This window comes from Sapajus apella, unplaced genomic scaffold (genome assembly GCF_009761245.1).
Source record: "Sapajus apella isolate SASKATOON/1434 unplaced genomic scaffold, GSC_monkey_1.0 scaffold1, whole genome shotgun sequence".
Taxonomy (NCBI): Eukaryota; Metazoa; Chordata; class Mammalia; order Primates; family Cebidae; genus Sapajus; species Sapajus apella.
Window position 1 is genome coordinate 61691359 of NW_022436941.1, and position 14899 is coordinate 61706257.

The following is a 14899-nucleotide window of genomic DNA, read 5'->3' on the forward strand; positions in this document are numbered from 1 at the left end:
GGCGTGTGCCTGTAATCCCAGCTACTCAGGAGGCTGAGGCAGGAGAATTGCCTGAACCCAGGAGGCGGAGGTTGCAGTGAGCCGAGATCACGCCATTGCACTCCAGCCTGGGTAACAAGAGCGAAACTCCGTCTCAAAAAGAAAAAAAAAAAAAAAGAAAAAAACTAAAATGAACTTATAAAGAAAATTACCAAGTTGCTATGTGAAAATGGCTCATTTTAAATACTGCATGTATATTTACCTTACCTAGGTTCATTTAAAAATTATTACTGTAAGCACCAACTGGGATTTTGAAGGTGGGGGCAAAGAACAAAATTTTTCTTAAAGTATAACATATGGAAGAGAACATTTTATAAACATTAACTTCTAAGACTGTTTTTATTTTTCCGTCATTAATTTTCATGTTTGGTCTTTTTGTCAAATGGGAGAAAAAATGGAATTTTATGACTTACAAAATTCAGTGAATACAGAGACATGCTATATTGAACTTTCCTGAAGGTATGTTATACAACAATACAAGAATGTTTTAATGAAAATGCGTCAATTTTCTCTGTAACATGTACTATGAATTATTTACTTCACAAGTTTTAAAGAGTGTAAAGTACACACGTTTTACCTGAAAGCTCCATAAAGTGGTCTGTACCAACAGACAAATGAACAAGGAGTAAAAAGCAAGAACCACAGGATACTCAATCCAAAATCAACCGCTCTTGTAGAATCAACACAAAACCAAGCCAAGCATCCGAAGATATTTAGAAACAGTGTTACTGCATGGACTGTGGATCAGAAAACAAAATAGAAAAAGAAATGTTTACATTCAAATTATGAATTCATCCAACAAAAAATTATAAATAAAAAGATACTTTCTAAAAGCAAATGTATTCTACCCCATGTTTCCATTTGTATTTTTCAAAACATTGCTGTATCTTACATATTTGAGTTGACAACAGAGTATACACAGGAAATCGTGTCTTAATACATGTAGTGTTTGGCAAAAATTCTGTTGGCCCTCTCCTCCTCATGGGCCATTACATAGCTAAACCAGAGAAGCACTACCTTAAGGGTTTCTTCCCAAAAAGGAAACATGTGATGTATCTTGATCTGAAGCCCAAGAAGCAAAGCAATGCCTGTCAGGAAAAAAAGACCCAGGACTTAGGAGGAAAACTATATTTTTACAGAATGGGACTGCACACTAAAACCTGGACTAAAAAAACTAACACAGTAGCAATTTCCAGTGATTATGTAGTCAATGTATAAGGATTATTCATTCATCTTCATAGAGTTGTCCATTTATAAAATCCTGGAGGAAAAATGTGTTTTGGTAGAGGATTAGATTTAGATTAGATTCCTCATTCCCCCACACAACATGATGCATTTTAGCTACTGTGGCAGGCTTTTCTTTTGGTTAACACAAATAGATATTGACAAACTCATCATATGCTGTTAATAATAGCTTTCCCTGATAGACCAAAAACAAACAATCTGAGTAACATCTAACTATACCATGATCCTAAAGAACTACTTTGACCCAATGTAATTAATAAATGTTTCAAAGGATGTTTAAAAAATTTATTCATAGGCTGAATTTATTATAGTAAGTAAATTATTACATAAGCTAAAAGAATGTTAAATGTAAATTATCAAGTAAATAGAAATATGCCAACAAACTACTTAAATTAAAATTAACAAGTGGGAAAAACAAATTGGATCTAGTTTTTTAAATGGCAAACTTTAAGATCTCTTTATAAATCAAATTAATAATTAATGAAACAGGAATATAAACACACATTTTAGGATGCCTAAATTTGCTCTTACCTAACCACTAGATAAGTAAACAAACTCTAGAGTCTAAAAAAAAAGAGCTCCAGATGAAGTTACTTTACTTAGATTGTAATCATCTAACATTAAGCCTGCCAGTTAACCTCTGTAAGCTTCAATTTTTCAGCCACAGAAATACAGAGCTCTTTCAGCTTTAAAATTTCATTCAATTCTATCACAAAAGAGGCACTCTCACTCATTACTCTGGTCCCGTTTGGATTTTTAACTCTCAGGAATGCTTGCTTATAATACATTTACTCAAAACCCTTGGCCTTAAAATAAGGGTAGTTGTATTAAGATCTTAAAAAGAGAATTGAAAAGATTGTGAAACAGAAAATTACTGCTCTGCAGCATTACATAGCACCCGGTTGCCTTAAAAAGTTTTAGGTCTTAACAACACTCTACCTTAAATTTCAATTTTCAAATTAGGTTATTTACTAATCCACTGAAAGAAAGACAAAACATATGTATACTTATGCTTTAAAGTTCATGAAAATTCTTCCAAGTATAGACGAAAATATCAATCTAATTTTTGTGTAACAAAATTTTTTCTAAATGCTTTCTATGAAACATGATCAAAAAATCATTTACTTATATCCCAATGAAGACTAAGATGTCCAAGACTAATTACTGAACAGTCTGTCCACTTATGCAGAGTTCAAAAAACATATAGAAAGGTAAAGTAAGTCTAAAATATGATTCCATACTGCGAATTTCAATCCAATTAAAGTGAGTGATGTAACAATGCTGAAGGCTCCAAGAGTAGGCAGAACATAAAGAAATCTTTGGGCCATTTTGTTTACGTGATTTAAAAGTTGAACAACTCTCCTTCATATAAAATTTCAGTTTTCTTCACTAAGCATTCAAATCTGGTATTAGATGATCTAAATTTGCAACCATTATTATAATATTCTTCTTAATAAGTTCTGAATTACAATAATAGATACCTAACATAAATAACTTTATAACAGTGTAATAGCGTCACTAAATGGTTGGCTTATTTTTATTTTTTCCTTTTTAATTCAAGAGTACACTCAAAGAGGCTGAGATTCATTTCATATTTCTACCTGCTTCATTTCATTATAAATTATTTGCTTCAGATAAAGTACTTTTGAAAGAATATCTTCTTCACATTCAGCCTAAAATGTAAATTATCTCTTCATTTGGGTTCTTTCTTCTTTGTAGATGGTAGAAGTTGGAAATCTAGACTCTGGGCTCTATAGTCAATCTATACACATCTCCTTCCTTACTTATGTAATGTTGAAAAAGTTACTCAAATTCTCTAAGTTTTAGTTTTCCTACCTATAAAACCGAATAATATAGTACTTCCTTCACAGTGTGGCTAAGATTTAATATAATAAGATAATATAAAGTGGTTAGAACTGTGCCTGACACAAAAAGTAAATTATCAGTAAATACTAGCTCTCATTGAGGCTGAGTGTGAAAGCATTAGTCAACCCCCAAATCAATAACAGGTTAATATGTCCTAAAAATAATTTATTAAAACAGGCTAGATTCTATAAAATGTAGGCACATTACTAAGCTGGTAATAGTAATAATTACTTTGTTCCAGGTAATGCTTCTTCAAAACAGAGCCCTAACTGGAATCATGGGCCTTCTGAATACAGTTGACAGACATGCCTACTGAATAGGGCTAGAGAAAACTACAATCAACTATGTTATTTCTGAGAGACTCAGAAAGTTATACATTTCTAAGACAAAACAGATCTATTCTGAAATAATCAGCATTGATAGTTAATAATCATTTAGTTAAAATTAACCATCCCTCCCTTTTATCACTGTTTACTAAATTCCTTGTATAATTTTCTTCCAACACCCAGTTCCTCCACCAAAAAATATTTTCCTAGTTCTAGCTACTCAGGAGACTGGGGTAGGAGTATCTCTTGAGCCAGGAGTTTGAGTCCAGCCCAGGCAATACAGCAAGACCCCATCTCAAAAAATATATATTTATATTTTTTCACTATGTCAAAAAAACACATCTAAAATGCTAGGCCAGCTGAGTATGGTGGCTCATGCCTGTAATCCCAGCACTTTGGGAAGCCAAGGCGGGAGCATCACTTGAGGCCAGGAGTTTGAGACCAGCCTGGGCAACATGGTGACACCCTGTCTCTACTAAAAATACAAAAACTAGCCAGGCATGATGGCACATGCCTGTAGTCCCAGCTACTCAGGAGGCTGACGCACAATAATAACTTGAACCCAGGAGACAGAGGTTGCAGTGAGCCAAGGTCACCCCACTGCACTCCAGCCTAAGTGACAGAGCAAGATCTGTCTCAAAATAATTAATTAAATGCTAGGCCAATTTCTGCCCATTTAAAAAATATATACATATATACAATATAAATGCATATATTATATTGATTAAGAGTTTGCATGTACATATATGTAATCAGACATTTAATAATAAAAATATATACTACTGACACTGATGATTTAGCAAAAGATACTAGATCAAGAATATCTTTAAAAAAAACTAAAAGGGTTTAAAGTAGACTATCCATTAGGAATCATTTCTCATATTCCAAAAGCACTTGACATACATGAAGAATGCTCCTAAAAGATTTTGAGGAAAGTTATCTCATCCGTTAAGGAAGGGGGAGGTAGTCTCATTAATCATAAAGTAAAAACATGCAAATTTCCTCCATCCAGAATGTATCCTACAAATTATCCACTAACCCAGATGTTGCACATCTGAGAACCATCAACAGCTACCTGCCCTTCTGACATGACATCAAATAAGGCTGAGACTACTGTTAGAAATTAAAATGAAACAAAGTAGGAGGTCTGTGCACACGCAGCAAAACTGTTAACGGCTTGATATTTTTTTAGAATTCCATGAGCTGTAATTATACCCAAAGTGATGTGAGCATCACAGCCCCAAATGTATATCCTAATGTTCCATTCAATAAAATGTCCTGTATTACTTTCAATTATAAAAGTATTGCAATTGAAAACAAGTAAACTCTACTCAAAGCTATAAAAACACCTAAGTTTATATAATAAGTTTATGCCTCTTTTTAAAAATAGCTCTAACACCTACCTTTAACAGAATTTTTTTACATGGCCTTCCTCTGCAAAAAATTAGTATGCATAATTTTTTCCAAGCAAATCATGCCTAGATATCATCTTTCAAGGAAAAAGTATCTTACAAAATTTTACCCATGTGACAGAGAGGTTGTCTTCTCCTCAAAAGAATGCCAGTTCTCAATAGAGGTTTTTCTCAGCCAAGGACTTACACTGTCACATACAGTACAATTCTGAAGTAACTAAATATGATATGTTTCACTCTGAAATCATGATTATTAAGCTCTATCTATAGAACAAGCAGACTGGTTTATTGTACTATCTTTGAAATAAAAATATGAATTTTGACAACAAAAATATAAATTCTAAGCAAAGATATAAATTGTTGTATACTCACACATCCACAAGTAGTACATAAGCTTTACTGTCTTTTGGAATTCTACAGGAATGTCTACAGAAAAATCCTGATAGAAACAAGGTCCCACAGGAAAATTGCTAGGAAGAGGTGGCCAATTATTTTTTCTACCTGTAAATTTTTGTAAAAAAAGAAAAGGTTATTTACACTATAACAAATATGTGACATTCTTATTTTTGGTTTCATAATAAAGAAAAACTCTATTATTTTAATAAAAGTTTAGAAAAACTGTAATACTGTATCTTTGTATTCCTAGAACTTTGAAAGACAAGCTTTAGATTTTTTAAAAAATTTTCTCAGAATATCATCACCTTATAGCACATTAGATGGTAAAATAATTTTCCCATGCCATACCATAACATGTTTAGCAGGAACCATTTATGTATAGAAAAAACAAGAAACATAAAGAAAGCACATATCCAGTGCTTCTGCCCTAAAACATATTTATTTCACACTCCCAAGACTCTGGCTGACATGAAAAGGCCATCCAGTTTTTAAACTTCAATTTTCTCCTTAGCATCTTAAATCTTTAAATATAATTCTGTTATAATTCCTAATCCAGGTGGCAAGAGACCAGCTTCTAATTTTTTCAAGTTTTCTGTTAAGTCCAAGATTAAATTAATACCAAAGAATCAAATTTAGAATACTCAAAATTGGGAAAAAAATAATATTCAAAAGATACAAGCATGAAAACCCTAAATCAAAGAAAACATGAAACAGTCATGATAAGGAAGCTGAGGAAAAACAGAACCTATTTAAAAACACAGAGAAAAGCAAATTCTAATCATGAAGGGGAAAAAAATGTGTCAATATAAAGAAAGCAGATTAAAAGTAAGACTTAAAAAATGGTGGGGGGAAATAAAAATTAAAGAAGTCAAAACATAAAAAACAGGAAGCGCTTTCTCCACCATCATGGTGTGTGCATTACTCCATTTCTCGCCATGTCTTCTCACAAGACTTTGAGGATTGAAAGATTCCTGGCCAAGAAACAAAAGCAAAATCGTCCCATTCCCCAGTGGATTCGGATGAAAACTGGTAATAAAATCAGGTACAACTCCAAAAGGAGGCATTGGAGAAGAACCAAGGCATTGGTCTGTAAGAAATTAGTCTGTAGGTCACAGTCGTGTTACCAAATCAAGCTGAAAAATGTCACCGCCATCTGGAGAAGTTTGAACAGTTTCTTTTCTGTATCTGTTATGAAGGCATTAGTTAGTACAACACACAGTGCTTCCATTATTCATGTTTAAAAAAAAAAAAGAAGGTTTTGGTTGCCTGGGTTCAGTAATAAATATGTGAGACCTTTCACTTCTTAAAAAAAAAAAAAAAAAAAAAAAAAGCAGGAAGTAAAAACAGCACCTAAGGCCATTTCCTAACTTTAGATGTTATATCCCACAATTTTTAAAAATTCAATTTTATGTACTTTTTCCAGACCAGGGTAATTTTTACAGTAGAAAGAACAATGACCTATTTCTGATTCTCCCCAATGAGTCTCCTCTGTTCCATTTATCATACTACTCAAATTTCATACAGTTCATTTCCCATACAAATCTCATACTATTTGAGAAGAAACAGTGAACAGTTGTAAAGAAGAGAGGCTCTGGAACCAGAAGTGGCTAGCCACTTATTGGCAAAGTTGCCTTGGACATTTACTCTCTCCTTTAAGCCTTAGTTTCCACATTTGTAAAACGAAAATAAAAACTATACCACCCTTCACAGGATTGTATTGAGGATTTAAGTATGAGTTAAGAGGGGGAAAATACTAAAATGCACTAACATACAGCAGTCTAATTGTTGATTTCCTACTCTTTTGTTACTGCCTATAGAAATAGTTTGTATTTGCCAGTGCTAAAGAAATAAGACAAATTTTTAGTTACATGTACTTCAGAAACACTGGTTCCAGTTAAACTTTTAGTTTCTCCTTCTATAGATGCTACCTCTGATGCTGCAAGCAAGAAAATGACGCAGGATAAATGTGTCCTCACCAGGCCCTAGACTTACACTTCTAAGATAAAAAGAAATAGTAGTTCCATATATTGTTATTGTTCTAGCTTTGCGCTGCATCACTATCCTAGACATCCTAACAATGAGTTATCTAGCTCTTTCATCTTTTCTTACCCAAGACTGCTAGCTTTCCCTAAGAGACTCTTTTGAAGCGATCTTTGGCAGGCACAAACTGAATAGAATTCACTGCAAACAATTCACCACTTATTTCTTTGGCATCATATGAATACTTTAGGTTTCCAATTTTTCTAACATGATTTGACAAAATACTTGTGAGGACTGGAGCAGATAATCTGAAACTGACCTGAATAAATCAGGTAAGAGTCAAATGCAGGGTACATGCAAATGTATTCAGAAAGGTTCAATATAAGCAAGGAGGGCCTAACTGTAGAATCAAAGGCTCCTGGCCTTAGAATAAGCCAAAATTATTCACATTCACTTTCTGTGTGATGAGGCTAACACTGTTCTACTCTATCAACAAAAGACTACGCAAATCAGCCAAGATCAGAAGGCTACAGAGTTTCAAGCAGGCAATCTCCTGTGTCTGATCTCCTTATTAGAACAGGAAAACAACACAGCGTTCATCCACAAGTCAAATGACCTAGGAGCTAGTATAGATATAATGTAAAGTGTTTAAAAGTTATTTCTGTTTTAAATTTCTTTGGATACTACCATGTTGACTGAGGTTTTGCATTTCTCGTTCCCGACGATCTAATTCTGCAGCTTTTCTTTCTAGCTCTTCCTGGCGCTTAAGAAGTTCAGCTTGGGCCAATGCATGTTCCTAAATAAAAAATATCAGTAAGTGAATATAGTGTCAGAAGTATAAAATATTTTAACATTTATATATTAACTCCTACTTCTCTACTATGAGAGAAACCTAATTCAAAAGTGCTTCCAAGGTACAGGAATTTACTGAAGATCACAGTTAACAGAAAATATTATGGGAATATTTGGTCCACTTGGTCTTTGAACTCTAAAAACCTTCAGTGGGGGCCAGGCGTGGGGTGGTTCACACCTGTAATCCCAGCACTTTGGGAAACCGAGGTGGGCGGATCACGAAGTCATCTAGATCAAGACCATCCTAGCCAACGTGGTGAAACTCCGTCTCTACTAAAAAATAAAAAAATTAGCCGGGCATAGTAGTGGGAGCCTGTAGTCCCACCTACTTGTAGGCTGAGGTAGGAGAATTGCTTGAACCCGGGAGGTGGAGGTTGCAATGAGCCAAGATCACGCCTCAGAAAAAAAAAGGAAAGAAAAGCCTCAGTGGGAAAGTTGGTTCCATTAGGACAGGAAAAACTGCTCTTAGTAAAAGTAGTCAGAAACCTTAGGTAATCTGGAAAATGAAATTAAGATGACCTCTATGCCTATATCAGTGAAGAACAGAGGCAATGGGAACAGTTGAGGAAAACAGACAACAGATAAAAGGGCAACTGAACTGGCTCCTATAAATCAAATTAAATGATACGTAAGGCTGCCAATGCAAAAATATTTTATAATATCTTAAATGTTATAGGAGAATGAGGTGAAAGGTTGTGAATAAGGAATTATGGCTCAATTTGCCCTTATATGTTATCAGGCAACCAAATAATCTCCTTTTTTCTTAGATTTTTGCCAACTTCTACTTTCTAACACTGTTACTTAATAGTATCTATTATTCCATGACTTTTACCTTAATGTAGTCTGCATTAAAAAGTGAGACCAAAAGCAATAAAAATTTCACTATACAATTGTAGACCAAGATAATACACAAATTCAGTAATTCCTAATAATGGAATGAAGCAAATGTTCTAAGCTGATAAAGAGAAATGAGTATTTGAAGAATGACAAGACAGCAAATCCAGACTTCAAAGTGACTTAAAAATTAAGCAACAGAAATGTAACCATATAAAGAATTATTTTATTCTGAAAGCAAACGTTATTGATACACAATTAACATGAACTAACCTTTGCAATCTGTGTATAAGCTGGATGTTCCTCTGTTGGTTTCATTATTGCTGGTTGTGTATTGGGTACATTAGGCATCTTCACGCTGCCTGGTGGAGGCTAGAACGATTAAGAGAAGGACAAACTATGTAACACAAAGATCCAACTTTAACTTATTTCAAAAGGTATAATACCAATAAAATCCAAAATTTTGCCTCTCTTCATCCCCTGCCTCTCATAGTCAAGTGTGTGGCAAAGAGCTGCTGAAATTTCTCCGTCTCCATTTTCTCCAACTCATTCATTTTTGAACTCTACAACTGGGCTGCTACTTTTAACGCTAAACCACAGACACCCTCCTCCAGGATACCATATGTAAAAAAATAGAGGCTGAGCGCGTTGGTGCACACCTATAATCTCAGCACTTTCCAAGGTGGACAGATCACCTGAGGTCAGGAGTTCGAGGCCAGCCTGGCCAACATAGTAATAACCCCATCTCTACTAAAAATGCAAAAATTAGCCAGGTGTGGTGGCGGGCACCTGTAATCCCAGCTATTCGGGAGGCGGAAGCACGAGAATCGCTAGAGCCCGGGAGGCAGAGGTTGCAGTAAGCCAAGACCACGCCACTGCACTCCAACTTGGGCTACAGAGTGAGACTTCGTCTCAAAAAAAAAAAAAAAAAAAAAAAAAAAAAAAGGGAAAGAACTAAAAATAGGTCAAATAATTTTGAAGATAAAGCAGGAAGACCTGTGATATCAAGACTTATTATGGGACCATAGTAATTAAGAGTGTAATACAGACGCAAAGACAGAGAAATGTACCAATAAACAAAACAGACACAGAAACAAACCCACACAGGTGAAGAAACTTGATACCCAACAGAGGTGTCACTACAAAACAGTGAAGAAATAATGTGTTAATCAATAAATGGTACTTGAATAATTGGTTACTCATACAGGGAAAACAAACAAAACTAGATTTCTTACTTCACATCACATACAAAAATGAATTCTAGGTAGATTAATGACCTAAAACTGAAAAAGCAAAACTTAAAAACTTCCAGGAAAAAATTCATGGAATTTTTTAATGAGTATTTCTTGAGCTTCTAGCAAGTGAACTCTAGAAATCTTGCATATTTTGTTTATGATCTACCCCAAGTACCCAAAATAGTCCCTAAAGCATAGATGTTCAGTAAGCATCTGTCAAATTAAGACTAGAAAACACACAAACCACAAAAGATTGACAAATTTAATTACATTAATTTAATAACAAAAAACTAAAAAGTCAAATCATGGACTAGGAAAACATAGTTGTAATGCATAGAACAGAAAATTCTACCCAGAATATATAAAGAATTGTTACAAATCCATGAAAATACAAACTAATTGAAAAGTTAGCCACAGATCTGAACAAGCAATACAAAGAGGTCAATAAACATGTAGAAAGACGTGTAACATCACTAGTAATCAAGAAGTGCAAAAACAATCATATACCATTTCAAAACCGTGAGACAGAAAAATATAAACTCTGATAATACCAAAATTGGGATTTACACAATATACACAATGGTGGTACATATGAAAATTAAAGCGACCAAGAAAGTCAGTGGAAATAGAATTGTCAATAAATGCTGTTGGGAGAATTATTTAAATTGGGAGAGGAAAAAACAAAATCCCTGTATCTAAACAAAATTCCAAATGGATTAAAAATTGAATGAAAAAAAAAAAACGAGGCCAAAAACAACTATAAAGACACTAAAATATATTCTACGGACTAGAGGGCATTATCTAATCTTGGCGTTAAAAAAAGTCATTCTAAACATTCAGAGAAGATTTGGGGAGAGAAATCATAATAAAAAAGTAATATATTTGACTACATAAAATTTAGAACTTTGATGATACACAGCATTCATAAGATTAGATGACAAAATCTAAATATTAAGCAACATATACAACAATTAGTTAATATATTTCACTAGGTACAAATCAATACAAAATAAACATGTTACTGAAAAAAAAAACTGCATTTTAAAAAACCCTTGACAGTTTACAAAATACAAAAGAAAAATAAACATATAAAAAATTTCAACCTCACTAGTAATCAAAGAGATGCAAATTTTACCTAATTATTTTTAAAATAAATATTATCATAGGATTACCACCATATTTTGAAAAAGATGTGGTAAAATGGATATTCTCACACACTGAAAAGTGGGATTATAAACTAGTACATGTAGCAATCCTGGAGCACAATTTGGCACTATGTTTCAAGAGCCATAGAAGTATTTATACCCCACGTACTATGAATATCTGGTCTTTAAAAATATCCTGTGGAAATAATCCAAGATATGTGCAAATGTATATATGCCAAGAATGCTCACTACAGCTTTATTTACAAAAGCAAAGGGTTACAAATAACCCCAAATATCCAACACAACAGGGAAACAGATAAACTGATAAATCTATAGGAGAATATATAATACAGCTATTTAAAAGTTCTAAAGGTCCAGGCGCCATGGCTCATGCCTGTAATCCCAGCACTTTGGGAGGCTGAGGTGGGCGGATCACAAGGTCAAGAGATCGAGACCATCCTGGCCAACACAGTGAAACCCTGTCTCTGCTAAAATACAAAAAAAAATAAATTGGCTGGGCATGGTGGTGCATGCCTGTAGTCCCAGCTACTCAGGAGACTGAGGCAGGAAAAATGCTTGAACCTGAGAGGCAGAGGTTGCAGTGAGCTGAGATCATGCCACTGCACTCCAGCCTGGTGCCTGGTGACAAAGCAAGACTCTGTCTCAAAAAAAAAAAAAAAAAAAAAAAAAAAAAAGTTCTAAAAAAAAAAAAAAAAAAAAAAAAAAAAAAAAAGTTCTAAAAGAATATATGTGATAAGATGGGGAAGCTTGGACAAATAAGTGATAAAAATAAGTTATAAAGCAAAGCTGTATATACAATATAACCCCAATTTCATATAAAAAAGTAAGATGAAAATATATCAAAATGTGAATAGGGATTATTTCCAGGCATTGGGATTAAGAGCATTTTCTTGTATTTTTTAAGTCTCCTTTATAATCTTTTGGCACTAAAATAATTACAAATTCTCTTTTCCAACTGTTTGTTCCCCCATACCCAACATCTCATATTAATGGGCAGAAAAACTAAAGCTAATCAATCCTAACTTCTCCAATTAGAAAAGTATGGTCCTTTAAATGTAAAATCCGAAACTATAAAAACCGTAGAAGAAAACCTAGGCAACACCATTCAGGATATAGGCATGGGCAAAGATTTCATGAAAAAATGCCAAAAGCCAAAACTGATAAATTAGATCTAATTAAACTAAAGAGCTTCTGCAGAGCAAAGGAAACTATCAGCAGAGTGAACAGACAACCTACAGAATGGGAGAAAAATTGTACAATCCATCCATCTGACAAAAGTCTAACATCCAGTCTACAAGGAACTTAAACTAATTTACAAGAAAAAACAACGCCATTAAAAAGCGGTCAAAAGACATGAACAGACACTTCTCAAAAGAAGACATTCATGGGGCCAACATATAAAAAAAAAAACTCAACATCACTGATCATTAAAAAAATACAAATCAAAACCACAATGAGATACCATCTCATACCAACCAGAATGGCAACTATTAAAAAGTCAGAAAACAATAGATGCTGGAGAGGCTGTGGAGAAAAAGGAATGCTTTTATACTGTTGGTGGGATTGTAAATTAGTTCAGCTACTGTGAAAGACAGTGTGGTGATTCCTCAAAGATCTAGAAGTATAAATACCATTTGATCCAGCAATCCCATTACTGGGTATATACCCAAAGGAAGATCATTCTACTACAAAGACACATACACATGTAATGTTTATTGTGACACAATTCACAATAGCAAAGACATGGAATCAACCTAAATGCCAATCAATGATAGACTGGATAAAGAAAATGTGGTACATATACACCATGGAATACTATGCAACCATAAAAAGGAATGAGATCATGTCCTTTGCAGGGACACAGATGGAGATGGAAGCCAGCATCCTGAGCAAACCAGTGCAGGAACAGAAAACCAAACACCGCAGGGTCTCACTCATAAGTAGGAGCTGAACAATGAGAACGGATGGACACATGGTGGGGAATAACACACACTGGGGCCTGTCAGGGGGTGGGGGTGAGGATCGGGCGAAGGGAGAGCATCAGGAAGAACAGTTGTAGATGCTGGGCTTAATACCTAGGGGATGGGTTCATCTGTGCAACAAACCACCATGGCACACGTTTGTCAGTGTAACAAAACTGCACATCCTGCACATGTACCCCAGAACTTAAAAAGTTGAAAAAAAAATAAGAAAAAGAGCTCCTAGTACCTTAAGTGAGATAATAATTCTTACATATATTGTCCCAAGTTCACATGGCATTTAGAATTGCTATCTGAATCAGTAACAAAGAACTTTGCTTAGCAAAAAAAGAAAAAGCATGACCCTAAAGTCCTGTCATCTTGGTTTAATAAGCACCAACAATAAAACAATGACCAGATATTAATAAAATGCCTGGCAAAATCAGCCTGGTAGCAGCATGCTTCAGGTTTTTTAAAAACACAGAATAAACTGGCCAAGAATGCACCCAGTTGAAACCTTGCTATAAATGCTGTATTATTTTAAATAACACAAAGTATTAAATACAATAAATTAGTAGATAAGGAGGAAGGTAGGGTTAGAGCTACTAATTTGATATATTTAAGGCCATAGTTGCTTGTGGTATAGCAATGATGAGAAATGTTGGAGAACCACAAATCTCTAATAGCACTGATATAAATCTGTAGTTATTATCCTGATAATTTCTTCACATCTGTAGATGTTAAAGACCCAGTATTTTCTTCAGCCACAACATACTGGATTAGCCATCTCAAGCCAAGTAGAGTTCTAGAGGTTGACCTCTTTTCACCACTATTAAATACCTATTCTGATGATGGTTCCTAGTTCATTTCCAACTTTTTGCTTTGGCACAGATGAGCATGTGTACATGTGTGTTTCTCTCTATATATATGTGTGTGTCTCTGTCCCTCTCTATCTGTAACAAGCCACTCAAGACTTTCATTTCTTACAACACAGCAGAACACCCATATGTAGAGATCCCCTCTAGTATATAACACCTAAAAGATTGAACCAAATTTTATTTAAATAATATTGTAACTACACAGCTAAGGCAACAAGAAATCCTGGGAGGCAAGAAATCAGGAACTACTAAAGCCAAAGAAAGAAAAGCCTTGATGCCATGCCATTCACCAAATTACTAGTGAACCATCTTGTGCTAGTAAACTAGAGACAAAGCTTTGGAGCTGCTACAAGGTAAGGGATTGACAAGATCCCCGTAGAAAGCCAGGAGTCTCTAAAAAGCAACTGTTTCAGTGGAAGAGTAAGAAAAAGGCAGTTTCACAGAACAACAACCACAAAAAAAGATGGGAATATCTCCATGTCTTGTCCTTAATTCTGGATGTAAAAGGCAGAAAAATGGGAAATCTTCCCTGATAATTCCTAATCATAAACCTACCAATGGCCAGGCATGGCTGCTCACACCTGTAATCTCAGCACTTTTGGAGGCTGAGGTAGAAGGATCACTCAAGGCCAGGAGTTTGAGACAGCGTGGGCAATACAGTGAGACTTTGGCTTTACAAAAAAATTTAAAAATTAACCAAGTGTGGGCGGCA

At 34.6% G+C, this 14899-nt stretch overlaps 1 protein-coding gene across 2 annotated transcripts in view; it reads right to left on the minus strand.

Moving 5' to 3' along the window:
* SCAMP1 (secretory carrier membrane protein 1) overlaps positions 1 to 14899 on the minus strand; it is a 119132-nt gene that overhangs the window by 51206 nt on the left and 53027 nt on the right. For both annotated transcript variants that reach the window (XM_032277534.1, XM_032277545.1), the window contains 4 exons: positions 9224 to 9322; positions 7952 to 8060; positions 5261 to 5389; positions 617 to 776 (listed from right to left, as the gene is read on the minus strand). In XM_032277534.1, coding sequence (XP_032133425.1) covers positions 617 to 776; positions 5261 to 5389; positions 7952 to 8060; positions 9224 to 9322 — 497 coding nt within the window. The remainder of the gene's footprint in view (positions 1 to 616; positions 777 to 5260; positions 5390 to 7951; positions 8061 to 9223; positions 9323 to 14899) is intronic.